Below are 23132 nucleotides of genomic sequence, written 5' to 3'. Positions count from 1 at the left end.
TCTAAACTGGTCATGGTGGATGACGGTTCTCTTTACTAAAATGGGGAACATTTGAGAAGAAATGGGCTTGGGATAAACGTTTGAAGAGATGACTTTGGAATATTTATTTGAGATGCCATTTAGATCTAAGTCCAGATGGCTAGTAAGCAGCTGTATGCACATGTGTTGGAGCTCAGGAGAGAAGTCTGCGCTAAGTGTATGAGCATACAGAATAAGAAGGCCAGAATTCTGAGGGAGAATGACATCTAAAATGTGGGTCAAAGAGGAGGAGCCTACCATGGAGACTGAGGATCATTAAAGAGGTAGGAAGAAAATCAAGACTACTGAAGTCAAAGGGAGAAAACGTTTTGGAAGAAGGCCAGGTCAACAGTGTGAATGCTGCTGAGACCAGATGAAGGAATGTGTCCTTGAACTCGGTAGGTCACTGGTAATGTTGGGAGAATGGGTTCAGTAGAAAGGAAGGCCAGGCTGCAGTGGGGCTGAGGAGTGAATGGGAAGTCAGTGAATTCTGATAATAAGTGTAGACTGCACTTTCTCTCAGAAAGTTCTGCTTGTAAAGAGGAGGAGAGAAGGAAGTAACTAAAGGTAAGGCAGGGATGAGTGAGGGCTTTGAGATGGCTGCTGTGGTGTTACTAGGCTGGGACAGGCTTGAGCACGTGAAAGCACAGATAGGAAGGGGACCTCCAAGATGGAGAGGTAGAAGATCTAGGATAGAGCACAGGACCTGGCATGGGGCAGGTTCTCTGTGAACACCAAGTGTTTTCTGAAGCCACACTTTATGAAGGGGAAGAGTTTCTGTGGGTACAGTCCCTGGGTTCTGTCACACTCCACTAACTTTTCTAAAAATGTTTCTGTGCTTCCTCTTTCGGGAACAGCTGGGCCATTAAGAACTGCACAAAAACCACCTTTTCAAACTCCCTTGAGGAGACTCAATGTCAGATCAGAGCCAAGGTGCTTCCTCTCTGAAGGGCATATGTGGCTGAATTGGCCCCTCCCACAGCAGCACCCAACAGTGACTCCCAGCATGAGGGTAGAGCCCCCACACAGCAGCAAAAAGAAAGGTTCCCACTGCAGCTGCTGGCCCACCAAGCTCGGGGGACCCACCCACTTGGGAAATCAGCATGGCTGGGCAAAAGACATACTGTCTGACTCAGGGCTTTATATCCACTCTGAAAAGGCAATATGGCTGACTAGGTAACTCGAACAGCTTGAACAGGTGTGCTGAGAGATAATAATCTCATTATATTTCATCCAGGCACCCCTTCAGTATCAGTCATTCCCCCTTAGTAGCTGCCACTAGCTTGGGCAAGGTGCTTAACTTTCTTATTTCTACAATGGATAGCAGTTCATGGGGGCGTTGTGAAAAGGAAAATGAGAGAACATAAATAAAAGAGGCAGGCATATGTTAGATTCTTAATAAGTCCACATTTTCCTCTCCTTCTTGCCAGGAGCCAAAATTTCCTTTCTCCTAGCAAGTGCCCAAGTCTTGAGTCTAAGGGCCAAGTCTAAAGAAAAGAGTGTCTCAGAAAGGAAGCACCTGACACGTCTGCACCTCAGGATGATACCATCTGTCCCTTGGCCAGGTTTTTGTTCTTTTGTTTTGTGGCTTCTGCTGTAAAAAAAAGTTTAGATTTAATACATGAAACAAAAATCCAGACTAAATGATGAGCTGAGGGTGGGGGAGAGTTAGCGAGAGAAATGTTCTTCATGTTATAAAAAGGATCCTTTGCTTTATCACAAAGTTTCTTTAGATACGTGCTCCCCTGTTGCAATTAAGCATTTGTTTACAGATCATTAATTATCTGGCAGAGAGGCTTGGCTGGAAGGAAGATGGCCGAGAGACACAGCTGGAGAGTTGGGAGCTTATGCCAAGTGAGAATGCATTAGAACCAGAGATAGTAAAGCCCAGAAATGCTGGTGTAAATCAGAGACGAAAAAGAAGTCAGCTTCCAAGAGAGGAGTACACAGGCGCTCTGGAGACCTCTCACTAGGCTGGATGGGCGGGTGGTGGGCCATCCACCAAATCGGGGTACGCAGGAGAACAGGTAGGAGGAGGTAAGGGTAGGGGTAGAAAGCAGGGTCTAGTTCAATTTGGAACATTTTGTGTAAGAGGTGTCTGTGGGATAGCAAGGTGGAGAAGTCTAGAAGGCAGGTAAATATCCCCACTGAGCTCCAGCAGTGATTACATATTGGTTGTTTCTCCCAAATTCTAAAACTAGTTCACATTTTTCTGATTCTGCACACACCAGGCTTTCTAGCATAAACGGTGTCCCCTCTCCCTAAGCCCATACTTGCTGACCCTTTAGCCATCCTTCAGGCCCCAGCTCCAACTATTCTTTCTGAGAAGCCTTCACTGGCTTCCTCAGGCACACACAGACTGTCCATTTCCTGGACAAACTGCCTCCACTTATACATACCTCTACTAGCACTGAGCCCCACAAGAAGTCTTCCTGGTTTAACCAAGATTACGTAATTGGATAAATGTAACAGGCTCAACTCAACAAACTCAGTCAGTGTTTTCCACTCTGTCATAGTTATTGCATTTGCTCCCTTGCATATCTCCCCAAGTATATTGGTTTTCCAGTGCTGCTGAAAAAGTACCAGAAACTGGGTGGCTTAAAACAAGAGAAATTTGGGGTGCCTTTGTGCTCAAATGATTAAGCGTCCGACTTCAGCTCAGGTCATGATCTCACAGTCCATGGGTTCGAGCTCCGCGTTGGGCTCTGGGCTGACAGCTCAGAGCCTGGAGCCTCCTTCGGATTCTGTGTCTCCCTCTCTCTCTGTTCCTCCCCCACTCGCACTCTCTCTCTCAAAAATAAAGATATTAAAAAATTTTTTTAAAAGAGAAATTTATTCTCTCACTGTTCTGAAGGCCAGAAGTCAAACATCAAGGTGTCCACAAAGCCATGCTCCCTCCTTCTTTGCTTCTTCCTAGTTTCTGCTGGTGGCCATCAATCTTTTGCATTCCTTAGCTTACAGCTACATCTCTCAAATCTCTGCCTCTGTAGTCGTGTGGCATTATCCCTGTATGTCTCTGTCTTATAAGAATATCAGCCATACTGGATTAGGGCCCACCCTAATGGCCTCATCTTAACTTGATTACATCTATAAACACCTTATTTCTGCAGATCCTGGAGTTTGGGACTTTAATGTAACTTTGGGGTAGGGGTACATAATTCAACCCATAACACCCATGAAAAAAATATTTCCTGCAGGATAAGGACCATTTCTTGTTTGTCTTCATCCCAAAACTTAGCACAGGGTCTGGCATAGAGAAGGTGGCCCAGGAAATATTTTTTGAGCAATTTACTCTAAACCTGTGCTTTCTAAATCAGATTTTTTTGAATGCTTTGTGTACACCAGTGCCCACTGTATACAAAGATCTGGGCTAAATGCTTTCTATTTGCTCTCTCATTTAATTGTACCAAATGCCCTGGGAGGTAAGTCTCCCTCCCTTACAGATCAGGAAACCAAACTTTAGAGAAGTGATTTGTTCAGGTCTGCATAGCAGATGCACTATGCAGCTGGGATTTGAACTCAGGTTTGTCTGATTTCAAAGCTCAGATCACTCCACTACATTCTGCTGCCTTCTCTTTCATCTTGGTTTCAGTTAAGCTTCTTTGGGAATCTAGACTACCTCAGCTATGCTTAGTGACACATGAGTTGGGACCATGCTTTGGACAATGTGTTAGAGAATCCACAGCACCCTTTGATGGGAAGGGTGGGAATAGAAGATAGCACTGAGGGGACAGCATGGAAATGGCAGCAGGATTGGAGAGAGAGATCTCAGGGGGAAGGTGATATCTAAGAGGAGAGAGTTGGGAGGCTTCATCACCACACCCTCCCCAACCAGGAAAGGCTTCTTCTTGAGGCAAAACCATGAGAGTGATGAATTATGTTTCTCTAGGACTAGGTAAGCTAATGCCAAGGGCACAGATGAGATCACCTTCTACTGAAGCCTGTCCCCTGTAATTGAGAGAAAGCCTGAGAATGTAGGGCAGAGAAAAGGCCCACCAGAATCTGGGTTCCAGGAAGGACTTGGTCAAAGGCAAGCTCTTTGGCTTGGGGTAATCATTGTCCTTCTGTCCTGTTTCATCATATCTAGAATGAGAGCTTTGGGCTATAAGTTCTCTAAAGTCACTATTCTTGGTTTCCTGCTTCTATAGAATCTGTTTCCGTTTTATAACTCTATTTTAAGGTGTTTATTACATTGCCAAGAAAAGAAAAAAAAAAAAAAGAACCTTCAGGATGAAATTTCTCCATGCCAAGGAAAAAGATTTTTTTTTCTCTTCCCTTTTTTGCATGCAAAGCTCTGCTCTGCTCCTGCTGGGTCTGTCTTTTCACTCTCATAACCCTCACAAGTTTTCTCAGTGGCAACAAGCACTCTCTGGCATGGCCCTTCCTTTTCTTAACACCAAAGATTAAGGATTTGCTCAAAAAGTTGAAGCCATGTAGGCAGAGCTTATCTGGCTCCTATACTGGCTCATCTGCTGTGTGCTTTTGCTATGACCTGTCCACACAGAGAGATGGAAGAGAAAAGGGTGCATAATAGGTCCAGCTTTCTCTGCTTGGGCAGTTTTGCAGCCCCTTTGCCAAGTAAAAGCACAGTTATTTCATTTACTACTCTGCTTTCTGCCTCTTGAAAGTGTGTAGACCCCTAAGTGAACATTTCCTGGCAGACTCTTTTTTCCTTGGACATTGAGCATCTCACATGGAAAAATGTATTTTGCTATTTGTGCAGTTGAGGCTTGCCTCCACCTGGGAAATGGTGAGAGTCAGAGGATAGAGTTTTGAGCATCTCATCTCTAAAGGTCATAGCAGCAGAAATGGGTTAGTTTGGGAAAAAGAATATTCCTCTTGCCAAGACTCCATGTCCCATCTGTCTCCTAAGCTGATGAGTCTGGCTGCCAGAGGACCAGAGTTCTTCCCCTGGTGACTTAGAGTTATTGATAACTGTTTGCATATTCCAATGGCAAATTTAAATCTGTAAATTTCATGCATATGTCTTGTTCCCTAAGGAACTAGAGGATAGGATTTGGATTTTCCATTCAAGTAGTCTTTACTCTACCCAAACCATAATTGGTGCTATCAGATGTATCAGCTAGCAGGAAGAGGGGTGCAAATCCTCACATTCTGCACAGAACTGGTGATGGAGCTTGACATACCTATCGAGTGACAAGTAGTATACCAGGGACCACTGAAGGCAACATAGAATGGGAACTTTATGCCAGATTTAAATACAGGGCATGATTTGGGCCCTCACTTTTCCTTTTTGAAACTCAGTAGATGCATCTGTAAAAAAAAAAAAAGATAACAAGTATTTTCCAAGTATTATGAGGATTGTGGGTAAAGCATCTAGCATTACTGGGGACAGAGCAGGGAGATCAATAAAGTTTCGTCCTTTTCTTTGCCTCTTCCTCTCTTTTACACATATTATCTCATTCACTCCTCTCAGCAGTCCTGATAGGTAAGTTAAGTTTCTCATTTTAGAGATAAAACTCAGTCTGGTTCTTTACTATATCCCAAGTATTAAGAAAAGTTTCTAGTATGTAATAAGTCCTCAACAAATAGTTCATGAATGAATGAATGAATGAATGAAGCAGTCTTACAGGAGTTAAGAATCTTGCCCAAATTTTCACAGCAAGTATCCCAGATGAGTTAAGACATAAGGCAGGGTATCACAGAAAAATTCATACAAGAAGACAAAAAAAGAACCCAGAAATGGAACAGAAAGGCATAACATAATTCATCCTTTTTTATGATTGAGAACACTGTGTTTCACAATTCCAAAGTCGTGTTTTAAATATACAAAATCTGAACATAATTTTAAAAGCATACAACAAAATCCCAAATTCAGCTTAAGTCCCAAAACTTCATAAAAGTACAGCTCTTACTAAGGTCCCAGCTTTGAAAGAAAGCATACTGCCCCAGCGTTGGCCAGGAAGGGATGGTGGGTGTGATCTATGCAATTACACTGCCCAGTCTTTGGGGAGAGGGGGGAAGATATTTCACCCCAAAATAACTGCCTTCTAGGGATCCATCCTTGTCATCTGTGACATTTGTGTCATCCATGACCTCCTAAAAGGAAAAGAGACTCCTTCAGAAGAAGAGAATGAGGACAACTGATAGTTGGGGGAACCTACCATGTATGAGGCATTGCCTATCAGGCACTTTACATGCAAACTGTTAGACGCTGTGACCACCTTATAAGACTCTGATTGACAATGGAAAAAGCTGAGAGTTAGAGACTTGCCCAAGGTCCCAAATTACCTTGGTGATGGAATATTAATTGAACCCAAATCTGAGTTCCAAGCCTGTACACTTTTTCCTTTTATTATTGTCTCATAACTTCTTCTGGGCCATGTTACTTCTCTAGAATTGGTCCCAGAGCCAGAAGCAGAGCTCAGTGATGAGAAACCATTTGATGGCCCAGCAGTGTGGCAAGACCCATTAGCAGGGTGGAGGTGGGGTCCTGGTGTTACCTACTCTGCCTACCAGTTGAGTTAAATGTCTCCCTAACCGCTTCCTCTAGAGTTTCACAAGCCCCTGTGTGTCTTGCTCCTGTTATTCTATGTTTTAGGAGGAATGTTTCACCCTTAATGGATTATCATGTTTTCCTCTCTTCTTGCCATATTTCTGCATTGCTACTAAGGGTATGCCTGATAGTAAAAAGGGGGAGGTAGGGTTTTGATATTCTGCACTCCAATTCACCTACCACCGGCACAAAAGGAATATATGAAAAAGAACTATCAACCGAAAATGTGTTGTAAATTGTATATAGGAGTCATTTCTCCATCATGATATAAAAACTCAGAGGTCAAAGACTTTTTTTTTCTGGTTAGCATAATAGGTGGATTTACTGGGCTACTAAGTAAAGAAACTTGTTTTGAGTAAATAAAAGAAAATTTTATTTAGACTATGGGTTGAATCTAGTACACTCTCACCTACCACAACATAGGATGGAAATATCAATGAACTCCAGGGTGCTTTTTAGATAGTGGCAGCCAGGATATTGCCTGGATCAATCAAGATGATCTGGACATCCCTAGAGAACCAGCATATGACCCTCTGAGAATGATTCTCTATCACCTCCCCATGTTAGCTAGAAGGACACAGATCACTTTCACTGAGGCAAGAGTCAGACTCAGGAGGAACCAGAATTGGAGTAGAAGTCCACGGTTGGGGCTCTAGAGTCAAGCAACCTGAGTCACAAATCCTGGCTCCACCATTTATTTCTGAGTGACCTTGGACAAGGTATCTAACATCCCTATGTCTCAGTTTCCTTAACTTTAAAATGAGGCTATCTAATCGTACCTACTACCCGGGATTATTTTGAGGATTAAATGAGAAATGTATGTAAAGCCTGGTATGAGGGAAGCATTCCACAAAGGTTCACGGCTATAATTCCTATTCTTACTCACATTCCTCCAAACAACAGCAGGATAAGAACAGGTTTGGGAGGAGGTGACACTTCTTCACCCAGAGATATCTCTGACCGGAGCTCTCGGATCCTATTTTGTTCTGGCTCAGAGGAGTCTCCACCTAGACCATGAAGTAACAGGTGATTCCCAGCAGGTTCAAACTCCCATTAACAGAAGGTATAAGACTATAGAAATCTGCTTGAACAGTTAGAAAACTCATAGTACTTGAAAGATTCAGGTCAGATAATGTTATCAAAGTCTCAGTATTCACAGAATCATTAGCTACTCAAGTTAGGGATGCTTGGAATGATAGTTATTGGGCTTTCTCATAAGACCCAGTTCTCAGATTTCTAAGTGGAGATTCAAGCCTTTCAGAAAAAGAGGTCAAATTCCATGGGCAGTTTAGCTCCTGTTGTCTCAGGAAACTGAGGTAGGGCCTACATCAAAACATGCCCTGAAACTCAAGCTTTGGATCAAAAAACTGAGGTTCAAGTATTCTCCACGGGACTATAAACAACTTCTATCACCTCCCTAAGTCTTAGCTTCTTCATCAGAAAAATAGAGATAATAATAGTAATGGGTTATTAATAGTTATGGGTTGTTTTGAAAAGATGAAAGGAGTTCATATGTAAAGCAATCAATACTGTTTCTGTCCTGGAAATCAATAATTGTTAGTTCCATTTTCGTTCCTTTCTTCTGATTTTATACTGAATTTATGGTCTGGTTAGGAGACATTCCTAAGAAAAAGAGTTGTTCATAATTTGCTATGAGTTTCAGAGATGAGTTGACTTCCTAAATGAATGTTCCCTTTTGTGCCTCTCGTCAGAATGGCAGCCAGAGTTACCAAACAAAAGCCTAAGAGTGAATGACACTGTGGGCTGCACTCTGACCATATGAGGACTGTGAAGGGCAGACATTCTGAGCCAGGAGGTACTTGAGATGAGCAGAGATGGTAACCAGAGAACTAACATATGGTCTTTAAAGGACCTGTTTCCTACCAAATAATGTTGGAATCATCAGAAGACTAGGGGGTTAGAGAGTCAGTGACTTCAGCCAACAGCAGGGTAAGAAGGAAGTCTAGCCTTGCAGGATGAAGCTGAATCACCATCTTGTTTCCCAGGAGACCCATGAACTGTGCCAGTGAGGTTCCTAATACTATTATCTTGGTATTGGAATTAGCCTGTGTCAACTATGTGTGATTGTCAACTTGACTATTTTTCCATTATGCACATTTTTCTATAATTATACCCATTTTGTTCTCTCCTTAGAGATAACCTTTTGAAAATGTCAACCTATCTAGTGACACTAAAAGAAAACTACAAAGGGGGCTTTTATTGTTTTTTGGGGCCACACTTGGGAACCAGACATGGTAGGGGCCCAGAAACAGAGACACACCCACAAGAGGAAGGTGAGACTCAGAGGGACAGAATAAAGCCCTGAGAATACCTCTTCTTCCTCACCTTTGGGAACTTTCCTCTCCTCCAGGGTCTATGTTTCGACTTCACTAATTCAACAAGTATTTGTTTAGGATCTCCCATATGCCAGGCTAGGTGGCAGGATACAACAGTGAAGAAAATTTATAGGATCTCTTCTCTAGTGGAGCTTTTGGTCTACCAGCAGAAACAGGCAATAATAGAATAAATGTATATTACATATTACAATAAACCCCACGATGAAAAATATAAGGAGCTGTGAAAATATGTAAAAGGGACCTGAGCTAGTCTGTGGAGGGCAGAGGTCTGCGGAGGGTTCCTCCAGTAGGAGGAACAAGTCAGGAAGGACTTTCCTGAAGAAGTGACATTTCAGCTGAAAAATAACAGAATGAGTTTATCTAATAAGTGAAACCAGAGGCAGCTTCTAAAACTAATCGACCCCTAATTAAAATTCATAATTGAGGCAAGTTGCATTCTTCCAAGGTAAGCCAACTTTTTTGTTTCTTTTCAAAACCAATTCAAATAATGTTCCCTTGTCACAATCTCTTCTACTGGTCTTCGAACATTTTGTTTTCTCCTTAGAGATAACTGTTTGAAAATGTCAACCTATCTAGTGGCACTAAAAGAAAACTACAAACGGGGTTTCTACTGTTTTTTGGGCTACATTAGGAATTCGTTTGCTCCACTAGAGAAGAGACCCTATCTGTTTTTTCACTGTTGTATCCTAGCACCTAGACTGGCATATGGAAAACCCTAAACAAATACTTGTTCGACCAAACTTCTTTTGGTCTTTGACCATTGGGAGTTTGTTTGCTTTGTGTTGCTTATGTAGAGTATATACTACTGAAGTAGAATGCCTGGATTCAGGTCATCTGTATGACCAACTCCTCTGTGTGACCCACATAAGGTCATAACAGACCTGAGATCTCATTGGTTGAGCTTGACCATTGTCTGCTTGATCTGAACATCAAGCCAAGGTGCTAATTCACAAGGCTTTCAATCGCTATAAATGTTTTTGCATTTCACATTTTGTGTAATGCATACAAGTTTTTATTTATTCTAAGAAAGTACTTCACAAAGTCAGTTTGAAAGAATGCATGGCTTCAAACACAATATCTTGGAAGTGTATGCTGCAAATTTGGGCAACATCCCGAGCCTCAGAGGCTTGAATGTGTGAGATCTGAGCTTCTTTAGTGACCCATCTGTGCCCAGGGCTCTGTGGCACTTGGATGGAAGTATGCTGGGGGCACTTATTGGATAATTATCAGCATTGTTCAACTCATTATATTCAATTTGATACAATAAACATTCATTGGCTCCTTATTCTCAGCAAGGGGATAAGAGCTCTCATAATAAACATAATAATATGCATGACAATAGCAGCAACTACAATTTATTGAGGACTCACTATGTGTTGGGCACTGTGCCAATCATTTGACATAAACATTTACATTTACATATCTCATTTAATCCTCATAACAACCCTATGAAGCTGTATGAATATCCCCTTTAAGAAAATGAGGCTTGGAGAGATTCAGAAACTTGTCCATGACCACACACTTAGGAAGAATAGGCCTTACTTATTAGGTCAGGATTTAGATCTGGGGCCTAAGACAATAATACGCTGCCTGTTTTCACATTGGTATGTCATGTTTAAGATGAAGAAATTACTGTTCCTCAGAGAGGTTACATAGACATTTCAGAACTCTGTATATTTCCCCTGAAAATAATACCTACAACTCGTTGAATAATTTCTATGTGACTGGCATGTTACCTTCAAATTTTACAACTTAGAAGTACTCAACCTTGTCTGATGTTAGAATAATCTGGGAATTTAAAAGAAATAAAAATTAATGCCCAGGCCTTATCCCCAGACCAATTGAATCAAGATCTTGGGGGATAGGAGCTGGAAATGGGATATTTTTTTAAGTTTCCCAGGTGATCCTGATAACAGAGAGGGTGAAAAATTCCTGCCCGGAGCCTCACAAGAACTCCACAAGATAGCCTCATTTCACAGATAATCAAACTGAGGCTCAGAGAGGTGAATTGTCTTGCCCAAAGTAACAGAAAAGATGTGGCAAAGTCAGGGTTTAACCGCTGGACCAATTCCAAAGCCCATACTCCTTTGGCCCTCCAAGCTGTCACCTGCATGACAATTTGGCATTCCTTCCAACTTCAGGCAATGTCCACTGGCTTTTGAGTTTGTCCTCAACAGCAACTCCTCTCTTTCCTTCCTTCCTGCTCTCTACTGCTGTTCTCTTCCCCTGCCCCAAACCCACAACCAAATCCAGCCAGACTTCATGACCGGGAGTTTATGTGGATGCATTGGCTTGATGCCCCCGCTTTGGGGTGACAATACCCAACTCAGGGTAATGCCTACCATGGGCCTCCCAGCAGGTGCAGAGCCTCCTAGTTTACCTATCCACTTCCTTGAGTTTACCTGAGAAGATGGGGGCCCTGAGCTCACAGCCCAGCAAGTTACTTTCTGGGCGTGGGAGCAAGAATTTTAAAGCAGAGACTTTAAAAGTCAAATTAAATATCACAGAGGAAAAAAAAAGGCAAAATCATGAAAAAATGTGGTCAATCATTAGTGGCGAGGTTGAAAAGACATGCTCCAATTGCTTTTAAAATTCACAGAACCAGGTCTCCTTAAAATAGTTTTGCAAAGTACACTGAGAATTCCATGCAGTAATATGAAACATAAGTCCCGCTGCTGCCACTGAACATGCCTCAGCTGGCTAAACTGAAGGAGCTTGACATTCACCCAAGGCTCTGCAGAACTCCACAGGACAGCACAATGGAGCTGCAGTTGCAAAGCTTCCCCAGATGTGTACATTTTCTGCTCCATTAAAATGACTTGGACGAAAGGCAAAGTACATTTGGCCAGCAGAAAGAGGGGGCTGGGGAGGGGCAAGCACAGGACAGTTAGCCTCATCACAGGCCTCCCACTCCCCAGCGTTGCCCCCCCCCCTCCAGCCCTTACCCTACACTGCCTCTAGAGCAGACTGTCTATAATGTAAATATGACTGCAACCTTCCAGGGACCCCCACAGCCAAACTGCTTTGCTGTAGGTCTCCAGTTTCTCAACTCTATCATGGGGTTAATAATGCCCACTTCAAGGGTTGTATACATGGTGCTCCAGCATGCCTGGGTTATAGTAACATTTGGAGGAAATGCAGATATCACAATTATCATCACTGAAACCAGGTCACATGAGGAAAGACAGGCGAAGGAAATGAAGATGTCTGAGCAGAAGATAGATAAGATCCTAAGGAGACAGGATCCCGAGTTTTCCATATTGGAGGAGCTGACATGAGACTCTTCTTGGTGAACCTACTATGGCAGCTACAAGGTGAAAGGTTCTGCCCCAGTGTAAGTAAGAAAGACCTTTCTCACAGTCAATAGTGTCCAAAAGTTAAGGGGTGCTAGTAAACCTCCTGACATTAGAACTGTGTAAGAGGAATATGGATGACCATTGGAGAGGGATATTGAAGAGGGGATTCAACCATGATTTGGTCGAACCTGACATTTTAACCACCTCTTTAAGTTTGAAATCTATACTGTTGAACTATCTTTGCCTGCTAATCAATGAATCAGCACTGTCTTGAGTAAAGCCTGGGGCTAGCGTCTCCATGTCAGAGGTACTTTGACTCCATTTCCATTAGGGCAGAGGAAGTACTTAGTAGGTTCTCCATGAAGCTGTGTTTAAAGACTGACTGTGTGAGTCACACTGGAAGCCGAAGCAGGGATGTCTTTCTGTTGCCCTTAGGCTGTCCAGTGGTATCTCTTTGAGCATCCCATACCTGCGTACCTGTCGTTCCTTCTCTAGAATCTGTGCACCTACGTACAAAATGTATTTGAGTCTGTGTTTACTCTGCTAGCATCCATGTCACTTTGTTCTTTTCATCTTTCTGGGTTCTTGGGACATGGAATTGCCTTCCTATGAGAATTATTTACTCTGACTTGGGTGGGGAACTGAGGGTATGGTGATATTTAACATGTTCACAAATCTGTCTTACAAGGAGTGGAAACAGTGCCTACCCTTTGGTCACTGGGAATGAGATAGAGTTGGGTTCAGCTCCAACTCTGAAAAAAGGGAGCAGATTTTCAGAAAAACGGTGCACCTCGTGTTCTCTTTCTTTAATACATTTGTTTTATAAGCATCTAAATATGCTAGGAACCTGGGATTCCGAGGTTACTCAGCCTTTTTTGTACCCCCTCGAAGAGCTCATTGTAATGAGGGAAGGTAAAAGGTGCTGGCACAAAATAGTAGACGGAGATCACCTGTGCTTCAGGAGTGCAAGCGGTTGGGGAAGACTTCACAAAGGAGGTGACATTAGAGCTGGTTTGGGGGAAATTGATGTCAGCATGTGCCCTAAGAGGAAGAACTTCCCAGAAAGAGGGCAGAGCAAGCATAAAGGCTTGGGACCTGATAAAGCATGCTATCTTGGGAAATGTCAAATAGTTTAAAGTGTCTGTATGTACTATTTCCAGTAAAGTGGTAAGAAAGAGGAGACTGATACTGTATTTGGGGGTCACTTTCATTTAGATGGCATAGGAGGTTGGCCATGGTACTACCTGAAATTATTTTGCAAACCTAATTTGGAGCTTCATGGACTTTCATTAAATATGGCCAACTCTGCATGATCCATCTTGTGAATTATCAGAAGCCTTGCTACACATTACTTCCCCTTGGCCACCATAGGAATGTATTCTTAAGATAAAACCTCATTTAAGATCAGTCCAAAGAAATCATAATCATGAAGGTAAATCTTCTGGAACAACTCAGTGTGGCACCTCATTTTTCCACAAGCATGTGGGTCAACGTCAGGCCAACATCTGCATCAGGAAACTAGTGGTCATATCTGGCTACAACCACATATATACCACAGGCATGGTTTAAGGGAGCTTAATCTGATCTGTGCATTTGGATCAGGGAGATGTGTGTTAATGAGGTTCACCCATTTAACATAATCCCCAAATCACGATGAAATAATTTGGGGGGTTTGGCTTACCAGCTTCATCATTAGTGTAGCTGATCCAAAATGTGAGTAGAGTGCTTTTTTTAAAAATAATATGTAGGGGTGCCTGGGTGGCTCAGTTGGTTAAGTGGCCGACTTCGGCTCAGGTCATGATCTCGCAGTCCATGAGTTCTAGCCCCGCGCTGGGCTCTGTGCTGACAGCTCAGAACCTGGAGCCTGCTTCAGATTCTGTGTCTCCCTCTCTCTGACCCTCCCCTGTTCATGCTCTGTCTCTTCCTGTCTCAAAAATAAGTAGACGTTAAAAAAATAATAAAAATAATATGTAATACTTTCTGATCATAACATAATGCCTGCTTATTGTGGAAAATAGTTAAATATAAACATATAAATGTAAAACACAAAGAAAACAAAATCACCACTACTATGAAACAGTATTTTAGTGCATTTTTTTTACAGCTCGAGTTCATTTAAATAAATTTTAAAAATATATAACATTTAATTAGGTCTGCCACCTCCATTAAGCATTCCTCCATGAGAACACTTGTCTGACTATAACATAATCACTTACTTAAACATTTTTACTACTCTCGGACGGGACCATAAGGGTTTTGAGGACAGGGAAGGTGTTATCCATTTAATAACATATCTAATTTTGGCATAGGTATCCGAAACCTCAATTTCTGATGCACTATCGAACACTGCAAGGAATCTAGGTGTTTGTCTGGTCTGTTCATCTCTCTACTACTAGCACCTAGCCAGAATCTGGCATATAGTGCATACCCAAAAAATATCGGTTACTTGACTAGAAGAATGAATTACTGGATGGCTGGCTGAATGCAGATTTCTATTTGTTGTTCTTCACACCAAATTGAAGTCCCTACCAAGTGCCAGGCCTGGGCTGGAAATTGGGGATATAAGCAGCCATGTATGATACAGGGGCGTCAGTGTGAGACTGCTGGTCCCCTCTGAACAGGCTCTGGTCCCTGTGAGCAGAGACTCGTCAGCCCTTTTTCAGTTGTTTCATGACTAGTCTGGGGGTACCCAAGCCCCTCCAAGCTCTTTTCCACCTAGAAAACTAAGGACAGAGCAAAGACTGGTATTCCTCGGAGCCCCATTCCTGAACTCAAAGTGCTCCAAAATGCCCAGCTAACCCTGGGCTTGCCTCCCTCAGAGCACCCCTCCACTCCCTGCTGCATTCCAAGTGGTCCCAGCCACTTGGTGGAGAGGGGCTTCGGTGGACCAAGACTACAGGGGAGAGGGTCGCCCCCTGCTCTCTCTGGCTGAGAGCTGCCCTGGACTAACCCTCCACCACCCCAGCCAGCTGGTCCAACTGGAAATCCCAGATAAGCCCCCGGTCTGGTCAGAACTAGTTTGGCAGCTCTGGGAGAACGTTTCTGGCTGACTGACCCTCCCCACAGCAGGACCTGGCAGTTTTGCAAAAAAAGAAGAAGAAAAAAATGATAAGGGAACTAAAGGAGCTAAGAGGAGTGGCTACAATTATTTGAAACACTCTAAAATTCTGCTCGCTTGCAAGTGCAAGTTTACACTAAGGGATCCCAACGAGACTGTCCCCCTCCCATACCCTGCGTTCATTCTCTCACACTCTCTTCCCTCCTTTGCAGTGCAGTTTTGTTGCGATTCGATTTGTTTTGCAGCGCGATTGTTGAAGCGGTATCATACTCTCCGCACGCAGCGCGACTTTTCGTCGATGCATTTTTTTCCTCTCCTGCAATGCTATTGTTATTATTATTATTATTGCCATTCAGTCTCCCTGCCCTTTCCTCTCCCTACGTGAATCGCGCTCCGGCTGTGATTGCTCGGGTCTGACTTTGCGAGTGGCGGTGCGCTTCCAAACCCCCCTCACCCGCCCCCCGCCCCCTTACCCCCCCTCCCTCTCTTTTCCGCGCCCAGGCGAGAGCAGCCGATTGGCAGAGCGGTGCTTTCAGGAACAATAACAGTGGGGGGAGCCCGGGTCCCGGGGAGCCGCCCCCGCCCCCCGGCCCGGCCGCGCGGCCCGCGCCCCCCGCCGGGTCCCCACCTCCGCGCCCGCCCCGCGGGCTGACCGGCCCGACCGGGGCCCGCCCCCGGCGCCCACCATGTACGCCTTTGTGCGGTTCCTGGAGGACAACGTCTGCTACGCGCTGCCAGTGTCGTGCGTGCGCGACTTCAGCCCCCGCTCGCGGCTGGATTTTGACAACCAGAAGGTGTACGCCGTGTACCGGGGCCCGGAGGAGCTGGGCGCCGGGCCCGAGAGCCCCCCGCGCGCCCCCCGCGACTGGGGTGCGCTTCTGCTCCACAAGGCCCAGATCCTGGCGCTGGCAGGTGAGCGAGCGGGCCGGGAGGGACGGCGGGACCCGGGCGGGGGCAGGGACCCGGGGCGGAGGGGGCCGGGGGGAGCCTCTGCTCGCTTCGGCCTCCTCCTCCCGCCCCCTTGGCTTTTCTTTTGGGGATGGGGTGACTCGAAAAGGCCAGACCAGTTAAAAACACCGGATGGTCCCCTTTGTCTTCCCCGCCTCCCCGACACTCCCGCGCTGTCAGTCTGTCTCCATCGCTCTTTCTCCGTCAGTCCTCTTTCTGTTTCTGCCTGTTCTCCTGGTTCCTTCACTTTTCTTTTCTCTCCCTTCCTTTGCACGTTCATTTCTCTGCCTCTCACCTTCTCTTTGGTCCTTTCCCTCTCTGCTCCTTCTGTCTCCTCAAGTTTCTCTGTCTTCCTTTAAGGCCCTTGGTGCCTCCTGGAACTGAGGAGGCTAGCTGGATGTTGTCAGACTCTTCTAGGTGGGAGTCCCCCTTCACAGAAGGAAGCTATGACATGCTTGTCCCATCCGGGTCATCATTGGACAGGATGAGGAGGCCTTGATCTCTGCATGCCACTCTCTCCTGCCCCTTCCTGGCTAGGTGGCAGAGGTAGTAGTGGCACTCAGCATCCCTCAGCCTCCACACCCCTTTTGAATCTCCCAGAAGCCTCCCTGGGTTGAGAGCTGAGGGCGAGGAAAGAGTTTCTGGTCAGGTTAAGACCAGACCTCCCATTCCTGCTTTCTCAGGGAGCTGACCAATGGCAAGGCAGGTGGTCTCATCCCCATTTTGACAGATGAGGACACTGAGGTTCAGCTGCTGATAGGACAAAAAGCCAGCCTTTCAGCCTCCTACACCAAGTTATTTCTGCCACATTGAGGCACCTTTTCCTTTGTAAAGAGAAGTCAGTGGACACTCTTTCCCAGCTAGTACTGAGAGACTTGGGTACAGACATGAGAGGAAGAAGAAAGTATCACTTCTGTTTTGGGGAGCAGCCTTTTAGCTGCTGCTGGGGGGGGCGGGTACCTTGGAGTGGGCAGGGATAGTCAGCTGGCCCGGTCTCCACTTGGAAGGGAAGACCAGGGTTAGGAAGGGAAGGCCAGTTCCTAACTGCATGAAGATGTCGTAGTTTTAAGACCTTTCCAATCTTTCCGACTTCCTTTGCTTTCTCACATTTAGCCTGAAAGATGAAGCCAGCATGTATCATATTTAAACTTGGCAGATAAAGAAACTGGCTTGAAACACAGAAGTGACTTGCCTAGGGTCCCATGGCAAATTAGCAGGTCAGAGCTCTGGCTCATGACTCTAGGTCCTTTCCACCACCTCACGTGGCCTCTGGAAAGTGGGTTTGCAGTTGAGGAGTGGGGAAGAAGAACTAAAGACTGGTCGCCCTTTTTGACAGACTGTATCCTCACCACTTCTCTGACACACTCCGGGGTACAGGGGTATAGGCCCATTCACAACACCCAAGGACAGATGAGTCCAGAAAACCAGAATGAGAGGAAGCATGCAGATAGAAAAGGGAAACCTTTGTGGCTGATTAGGTTTTATTTTGTTCGTTTGCTTTTAATTACCTAACGGAAGGGGCTAGGAGATTATTTCCCAAGAGTATAGGCCTGAGGAAGTTGTAACTAGGTTGTAACCTCAGCTTCCCTTTGGCTAGAAGAAAAGAAAGCATGCTTCTTGATGATTGTATTATACTCCTAGATCTGGAAGGGCCTTAGGAGAAGGGAAGGGGTGTGTGTCAGAAGTCAGTGGTATGTATGTGATTTAGTGTGTTAATGACTGCTTTCCTCCTTTAGAGATTGTTCATTCATCCACTTGTTCTTTCAGCAAACAAACTGCTTGGCTCTTCAAGCACTGCAGAGAGGCTGCTAGGCAGCCCTCACCGACTCTGATTTTAAAAATCAATGAAAGTCCTCATAAGAAAGAAATGTAGTTATTGGTCCTAGAACCATGAATCTTCAATCTATAGACTATTCATCCTCCAAGTTGGAATGTTGATAAATCTCTGGGGTTATTAAAAACAACAACAACAACAACAACAACAACAACAACAACAACACATCTAGGCACCATCTGGAAATTAGCAGAGTAGATCCAGAGAAGAACCATGGTGCCAGTTGAGCAAAGTGAGTTGAAAGCGCCTCCCCTACCTCGTTCACTTCTTTTCTTGGGAGGAGAAAAGGAGAGGAAGAAACAACTTGACGTTGGCTAGACCACATTTCGAATTCCAATCAGCTGGTTAATTTTTAAATGGGAGCCGATGCCCTGGCTGCAGACCTGATTGAAAGGACCAGGGTGGGTTTGGGGATTCATTTATCCTGAGAGAATTCTCCTGTGTGTCTTGAAATTCCATCTTGACTTGAACGTGGTGGCTCTGAGAATTGCTCACAGTGACTTCATCTTAAAGAGCTCATCTTCTGGCATCTCCCAGGTATAAACACCACTGTGTTGTGGCATCAAATGTGAGGAGATGAGCTCTCAATGGTGAGGCAGAGATGGCTTTATGTTTGTGAATTGGCCATGAGTAGTTAATCCCTCTCTGGCAACAACAGCATGAGTTCAGGGGCAGTTTTAGGGCTACTTTATGGCTTTGGGTGACAAGTGTGTTACTTTACTGGGTATTTCCCAGGGCCAACCCAGAGCTGTGTTCAAGTGTCCCTCTTCTTATATCCAGGAAATGTCAAAGACACTGCTGTGGGGCGTTGCATTTTTCCAGCCTGTGGTGGTTTATGTCATGGCTTCATTTGCATCAGACCCTACAGTACAGCCCTCCTCTCAACAGATTGTGATATCATTTCAAGGAAAAAAGAAACAAACCCACCTGTACTGATGATTTTGCTACGTGTGTGTGCATTGTCTCTGTTAGTCCTCCCTTTGCCCCTGTCGGTAGAGATCGCTATGACTATTTTCATTTCCTAGATGAGGACACCAAGGCTGAGACTTGCCTGCTAATAAATGGCAAATCTGGCCTTGGAAAACAGGTCTTCCAGTGCCAAGGCCCTGCTTGGCAGTGTGCTTTGTAAAGTAGCTAATCTTCCCACCCACCACACAGCATGCTTGGAAGGAGTGAAAGCCAATGGAAGAAATGACCCTGAAATGTGTAGCTCAAGGCCAGTTTTTGAGCCAGTGGACAGTTTTCATTTCCGAGTTTTCTAGCCCATTCTGCTCGTCTTCTTCCTCTCTTACCAGCCTCCCTCCTACAGAGCACACACTCCGTGCCCTCTCTGCCTTTAGTTGTCATTTTACTAAGGAAATCTCAGAGGAGCTCCCATCCTCTGTAGAGGAGCCATGTGACTCAAGACTTGGTTCACCGTTGGTCTCTCTTTGCTCACTCTAATTTATTTGGCAAACAGGTTGTGAAAGTGAGAGCTACCCATGTCGAGAGCTCACTATTATCCAACTGCAATCTGGCCTGCTACTATGGCTCATAGGATTGAATTTTGTGGTTTTTATGGGGCAAAAACTGGTTTCAGTAGGCTCAGTCTTAAAATTCTATGTTATTCCATCCAGGCACCTATGCTATGTTATTATTTGGGTGTGCTAAATTCCTTTGGTCGTCAGATATCCCTTTACTACTTCCTACATGCCAGGCCCAGTGCCATAATAAGTGAATGCACCAGTACAGCTGAGGTGCTGGCATTGAAATGACAGCACGACCTGGGGCAGACAAGAGTTCACTTATCGGGCCCTGAAAAGTATAGGTTTTTGTCAGGGGCAGAGTGATGGGGAAGAAAGGGGCATCATCCTCAGGTAATATGTAGTCATAGGGCCCATGGTAAGAATTATAGGTAGAAGCCAGGCACTGGTAGGGAGAGGGGTGGGAGCAAAGAAAAGGCCAATTCTAGGTGGGCTTTGCAGGTTCTCTTTTAAGTCTTTCTTTTCCAGCCCTACTGCCACTGCGCATTCAGGCCTGTACCAGTTTTTCTTTGTCTAAACCAATGCAGAGGCCTTCTAGTTGCTCACCCTTTCTGCAGTCTCGTTTCTAAATCACCATCAGAATAATCTTCTAAAATGAAGTCTTAGGTCAATTCACTTCTCTCCTTAGAACCTTCTGTAGCTCCCTCTTGCCTAGTGAATTAAACTTCAGCTTCCTGGCATTTATAGCAGCCCGAGCCCTCCCTCCCTTCTCCAGCCTCATCCACCCTTTCTACTTTCCATAGACCTCCAGTATTTCGTGCCTTCTTGAGAACACACCCACAGTCACTCCTTTGAGCCAACAAAGATGGATTAATCATTGTCTGATGTGGGGCCTCTGCCCATGAAGCTCACCTTCGAGTGGGAAAGGCAAACATGTGACATGTTTGTGGTCCAGCGAGCTGAGGGCTGTAGAGGAGGGGACAAAATACACTGGGAGCCCCACTGCCTCAAGGGTGTTCCCGGTTCTACCTTCTGCCCCAAGAGGAGATTCTCCCTCCTCAGAGCTCTCCCTTTGCTTTGCTTGTCCCTTGCTTATGGATCTTAGCATTTTGGGTTTTGTTTCAGTGTGCCTGTCTACCTTACCAGCCAGTGAACTCCTCTAGGACAGGGCCCCATCTACCTGGTCTCTGTGCCTGCAAGTGCCCAGCACGCAGGCCACACCAGCCAGCCTGTGCTGAACTCATGAACTTGGGGAAGACAGGTGCATTTATTAGGTTTGGGGAGCGGAAGTAGGAAAGCACAGGAACCTCTGTAGCAGCAACTTGTTTTTCAGAGCAGAAACCTGCAGCGGGATTCTGAGGTTTCATTCAACGTTGTTCATCTGGAAAGAGTCAACATTCTTTATCACTCCCTTGACTAGAAAAACCCCACACTTGGGGGGGAATAGCTTCCAAAGCCACGTTCTTCTTACTTTGGTAATTTTAGCTCATTCAGGGCTCAGGTCCCAGCTTGGCATTGTCGGTCCAAATAGATCACTTGCTCCAGAAACGCTTTGGAACTTCTACAAAGTTAGCAGCGAAGCAGGGGACTAGCCGATTTCATATGCAAAGATTGTTACATGTCATCAGTGGGAGACTGCCAACAAAAGGATTTATTTTTTTTTAAAGCGAGTGAAAACTTTTAATTTAGGTTTTGACATGTTCTGCTAATACACATTGGAGCAAAGATTGGAACTTGCCTGCTGTCATCTGTTGCAGATTCCACTGAAATGTTAACCATTGAAGGCTCAGTCTGATGTGATTTATCTTGTTGGAGAACCACAGATTTGTTACAACTAAATGGTATGTGCTACAGAGTACTTCAGAGTTCTGGTTCACAGGATGAAAGAAAAAAATTGCCCCCAGGCAAGCTGAGGTCTTTCTCTTTTGTGTGGTGTTTTGTTATTTAAGAACACACTAGTTTTTATTTTTAAAAACACACCAGAAAAGTAGAGTTCAAATTTAGATCTTTGACTCCAAGATTAATTCTCTTTCCACTGTGCCTACCTGCTTGTCTTATAAACTCCTTAGAGAGACAGAGAGATGTGTGAACTCTTCATTTTAAAATGCTTACCAGAAAAGCATACATGCCCTGAAGAGGTTTTCTCTGATGTATTTAAGTTCTGCTGGTATTGAGTTATACTAGGTGGTCAGCCATATGCTGGAGGGAAATGCAGGAGGAATGGACATTGTTTTTTGTTTCTGTTTTTTTGCCTTTAAGGACTAACTTACTAAATATTTATGAAGTGCTCACCAGGTTCCAGGTCCAGTGCTAAGAATTTCTATATACTCTGTCTACATCCCTATAAAATAGGGCTTCTTGTTTTACCTGGGAGAAGCGAGCTATTCAAACAGTGGTATAGCAGGTGCGATAGGTGCCAGGCAATGAACTGAATCTTCCCACGTACTCAGGGCTTGTGGAGAAGTGTGAGTCAGTTCATTCAAAAAGTGTGACACCTAAACTAAGGTGGCAGTGGTCATGATGGGTCTGAGAGGGATCAAGAAAGGAGAATCCATGGGACTTGGGAACAGCCTGGTTGTGGTGAGGAGGATGTGGTAATCTGGCCTCTCCTCCCTCCCTGAGGAGCACTAGAAGAGTAGTTGGTTGGAAGAGATGATGAGTTTCGCTTGAGACAAGTTGAATCTTAGGGGCCTGTGGGACATCTGGGTGGATGCTCCAGGAGAGCAATTAGGCATATGGCCAAGGTTCAGGACAGCACTCTGAAATTGGGCTGAAGATCCAAATGTGGAAGTCATTAGCCACAAGACTGGTGAGGTCACAGCGGGAGAGGGTGCAGAGTGAAGAATCATGGAAGGCAGAACTGTTCAGAACATCAGCTTTTAAGGGTACAGCTGAAGAAGAGCCCAAAAAAGGTGACTGGGAAGAAATAGAGATGGACAGAAAATCGAGTAGTAACCAGGACAGAAGGGTGTCCTGAAAATCAAACTAAGAAAGAATCTTTGGATCCCAGATCTAGGCTTGTTTTTCTCTTAACTACATAGAACTACTTTTTCCTCAGAGCTATTGGTTAGACATAAGGACAGCTAAGTATATATAAGCAAGAGAAGAAAAGATTTGCATGGGGTATTTTAGTAGTTTTCAGTGTCTGAGTTTTGCCCCCAGTACAGGAAGTATCAGGCCTGTTCTTTGGGGTCCAAAAAGCAGAGTTGGATGCAAAGAATGGAATTCATAGGAGTTGGTGGGAGCAATATGATATTAACAGAGAGAACGATGAACAACTAAAAGGGCTTCCAGCATGATGATAAGCTCCTTATCACTGGAGGTGGCAAGTAGGTCAAGGATATTCTGGAATGGAATCCTGCCCTATGAGAGAATTTGGTTAGGGGACCTCTAGGTCACTTCCTTAAGTATCATGGAGGAAGTGTAGAGAATGAAAGAAGATGGGCTTTGAAGTCTGACTATCTGGGTTCAAATAGTGACTCTGGTACTTAGAACCTGTGTGACCTTGGGGAGATCAATTCACCTCTGAGTCTCAGGTGCTCAAGTGTGATGCAGGAATAGTAATCAGCTACTCACCCACTGGGTTACTTAGCAAGGTAATATGGAAAAGCGTCTGGCACACAGTAGGTACTCACTAAATA

The 23132-nt window shown here is 44.7% G+C and overlaps 2 protein-coding genes across 5 annotated transcripts in view; both read left to right on the top strand.

The window, feature by feature from the left end:
* AGBL4 (AGBL carboxypeptidase 4) overlaps positions 1–23132 on the top strand; it is a 1479620-nt gene that overhangs the window by 1207106 nt on the left and 249382 nt on the right. The gene's annotated exons all lie outside the window — the stretch shown is intronic.
* The window catches only part of BEND5 (BEN domain containing 5), a 47896-nt gene continuing 40617 nt past the window's right edge, over positions 15854–23132 (top strand). Inside the window, exon 1 of one of the 3 annotated variants that reach the window (XR_006296581.1) lies at positions 15854–16158. Coding sequence is in view for 1 of the 3 variants with exons in the window: in XM_043574932.1 (XP_043430867.1) it covers positions 15933–16158 (226 nt within the window). In the remaining 2 variants the exon portion in view is untranslated. Of the gene's footprint in view, positions 16159–21236; positions 21333–23132 lie in introns of those variants that run through there. The other 2 variants (XM_043574932.1, XM_043574934.1) reach the window with 2 other exon arrangements.

Source organism: Prionailurus bengalensis, chromosome C1, assembly GCF_016509475.1.
Source record: "Prionailurus bengalensis isolate Pbe53 chromosome C1, Fcat_Pben_1.1_paternal_pri, whole genome shotgun sequence".
NCBI classification, from domain to species: domain Eukaryota; kingdom Metazoa; phylum Chordata; class Mammalia; order Carnivora; family Felidae; genus Prionailurus; species Prionailurus bengalensis.
The sequence above is the reverse complement of the archived record's forward strand: the minus strand, read 5'-3'. Positions and strand labels throughout refer to the sequence as shown.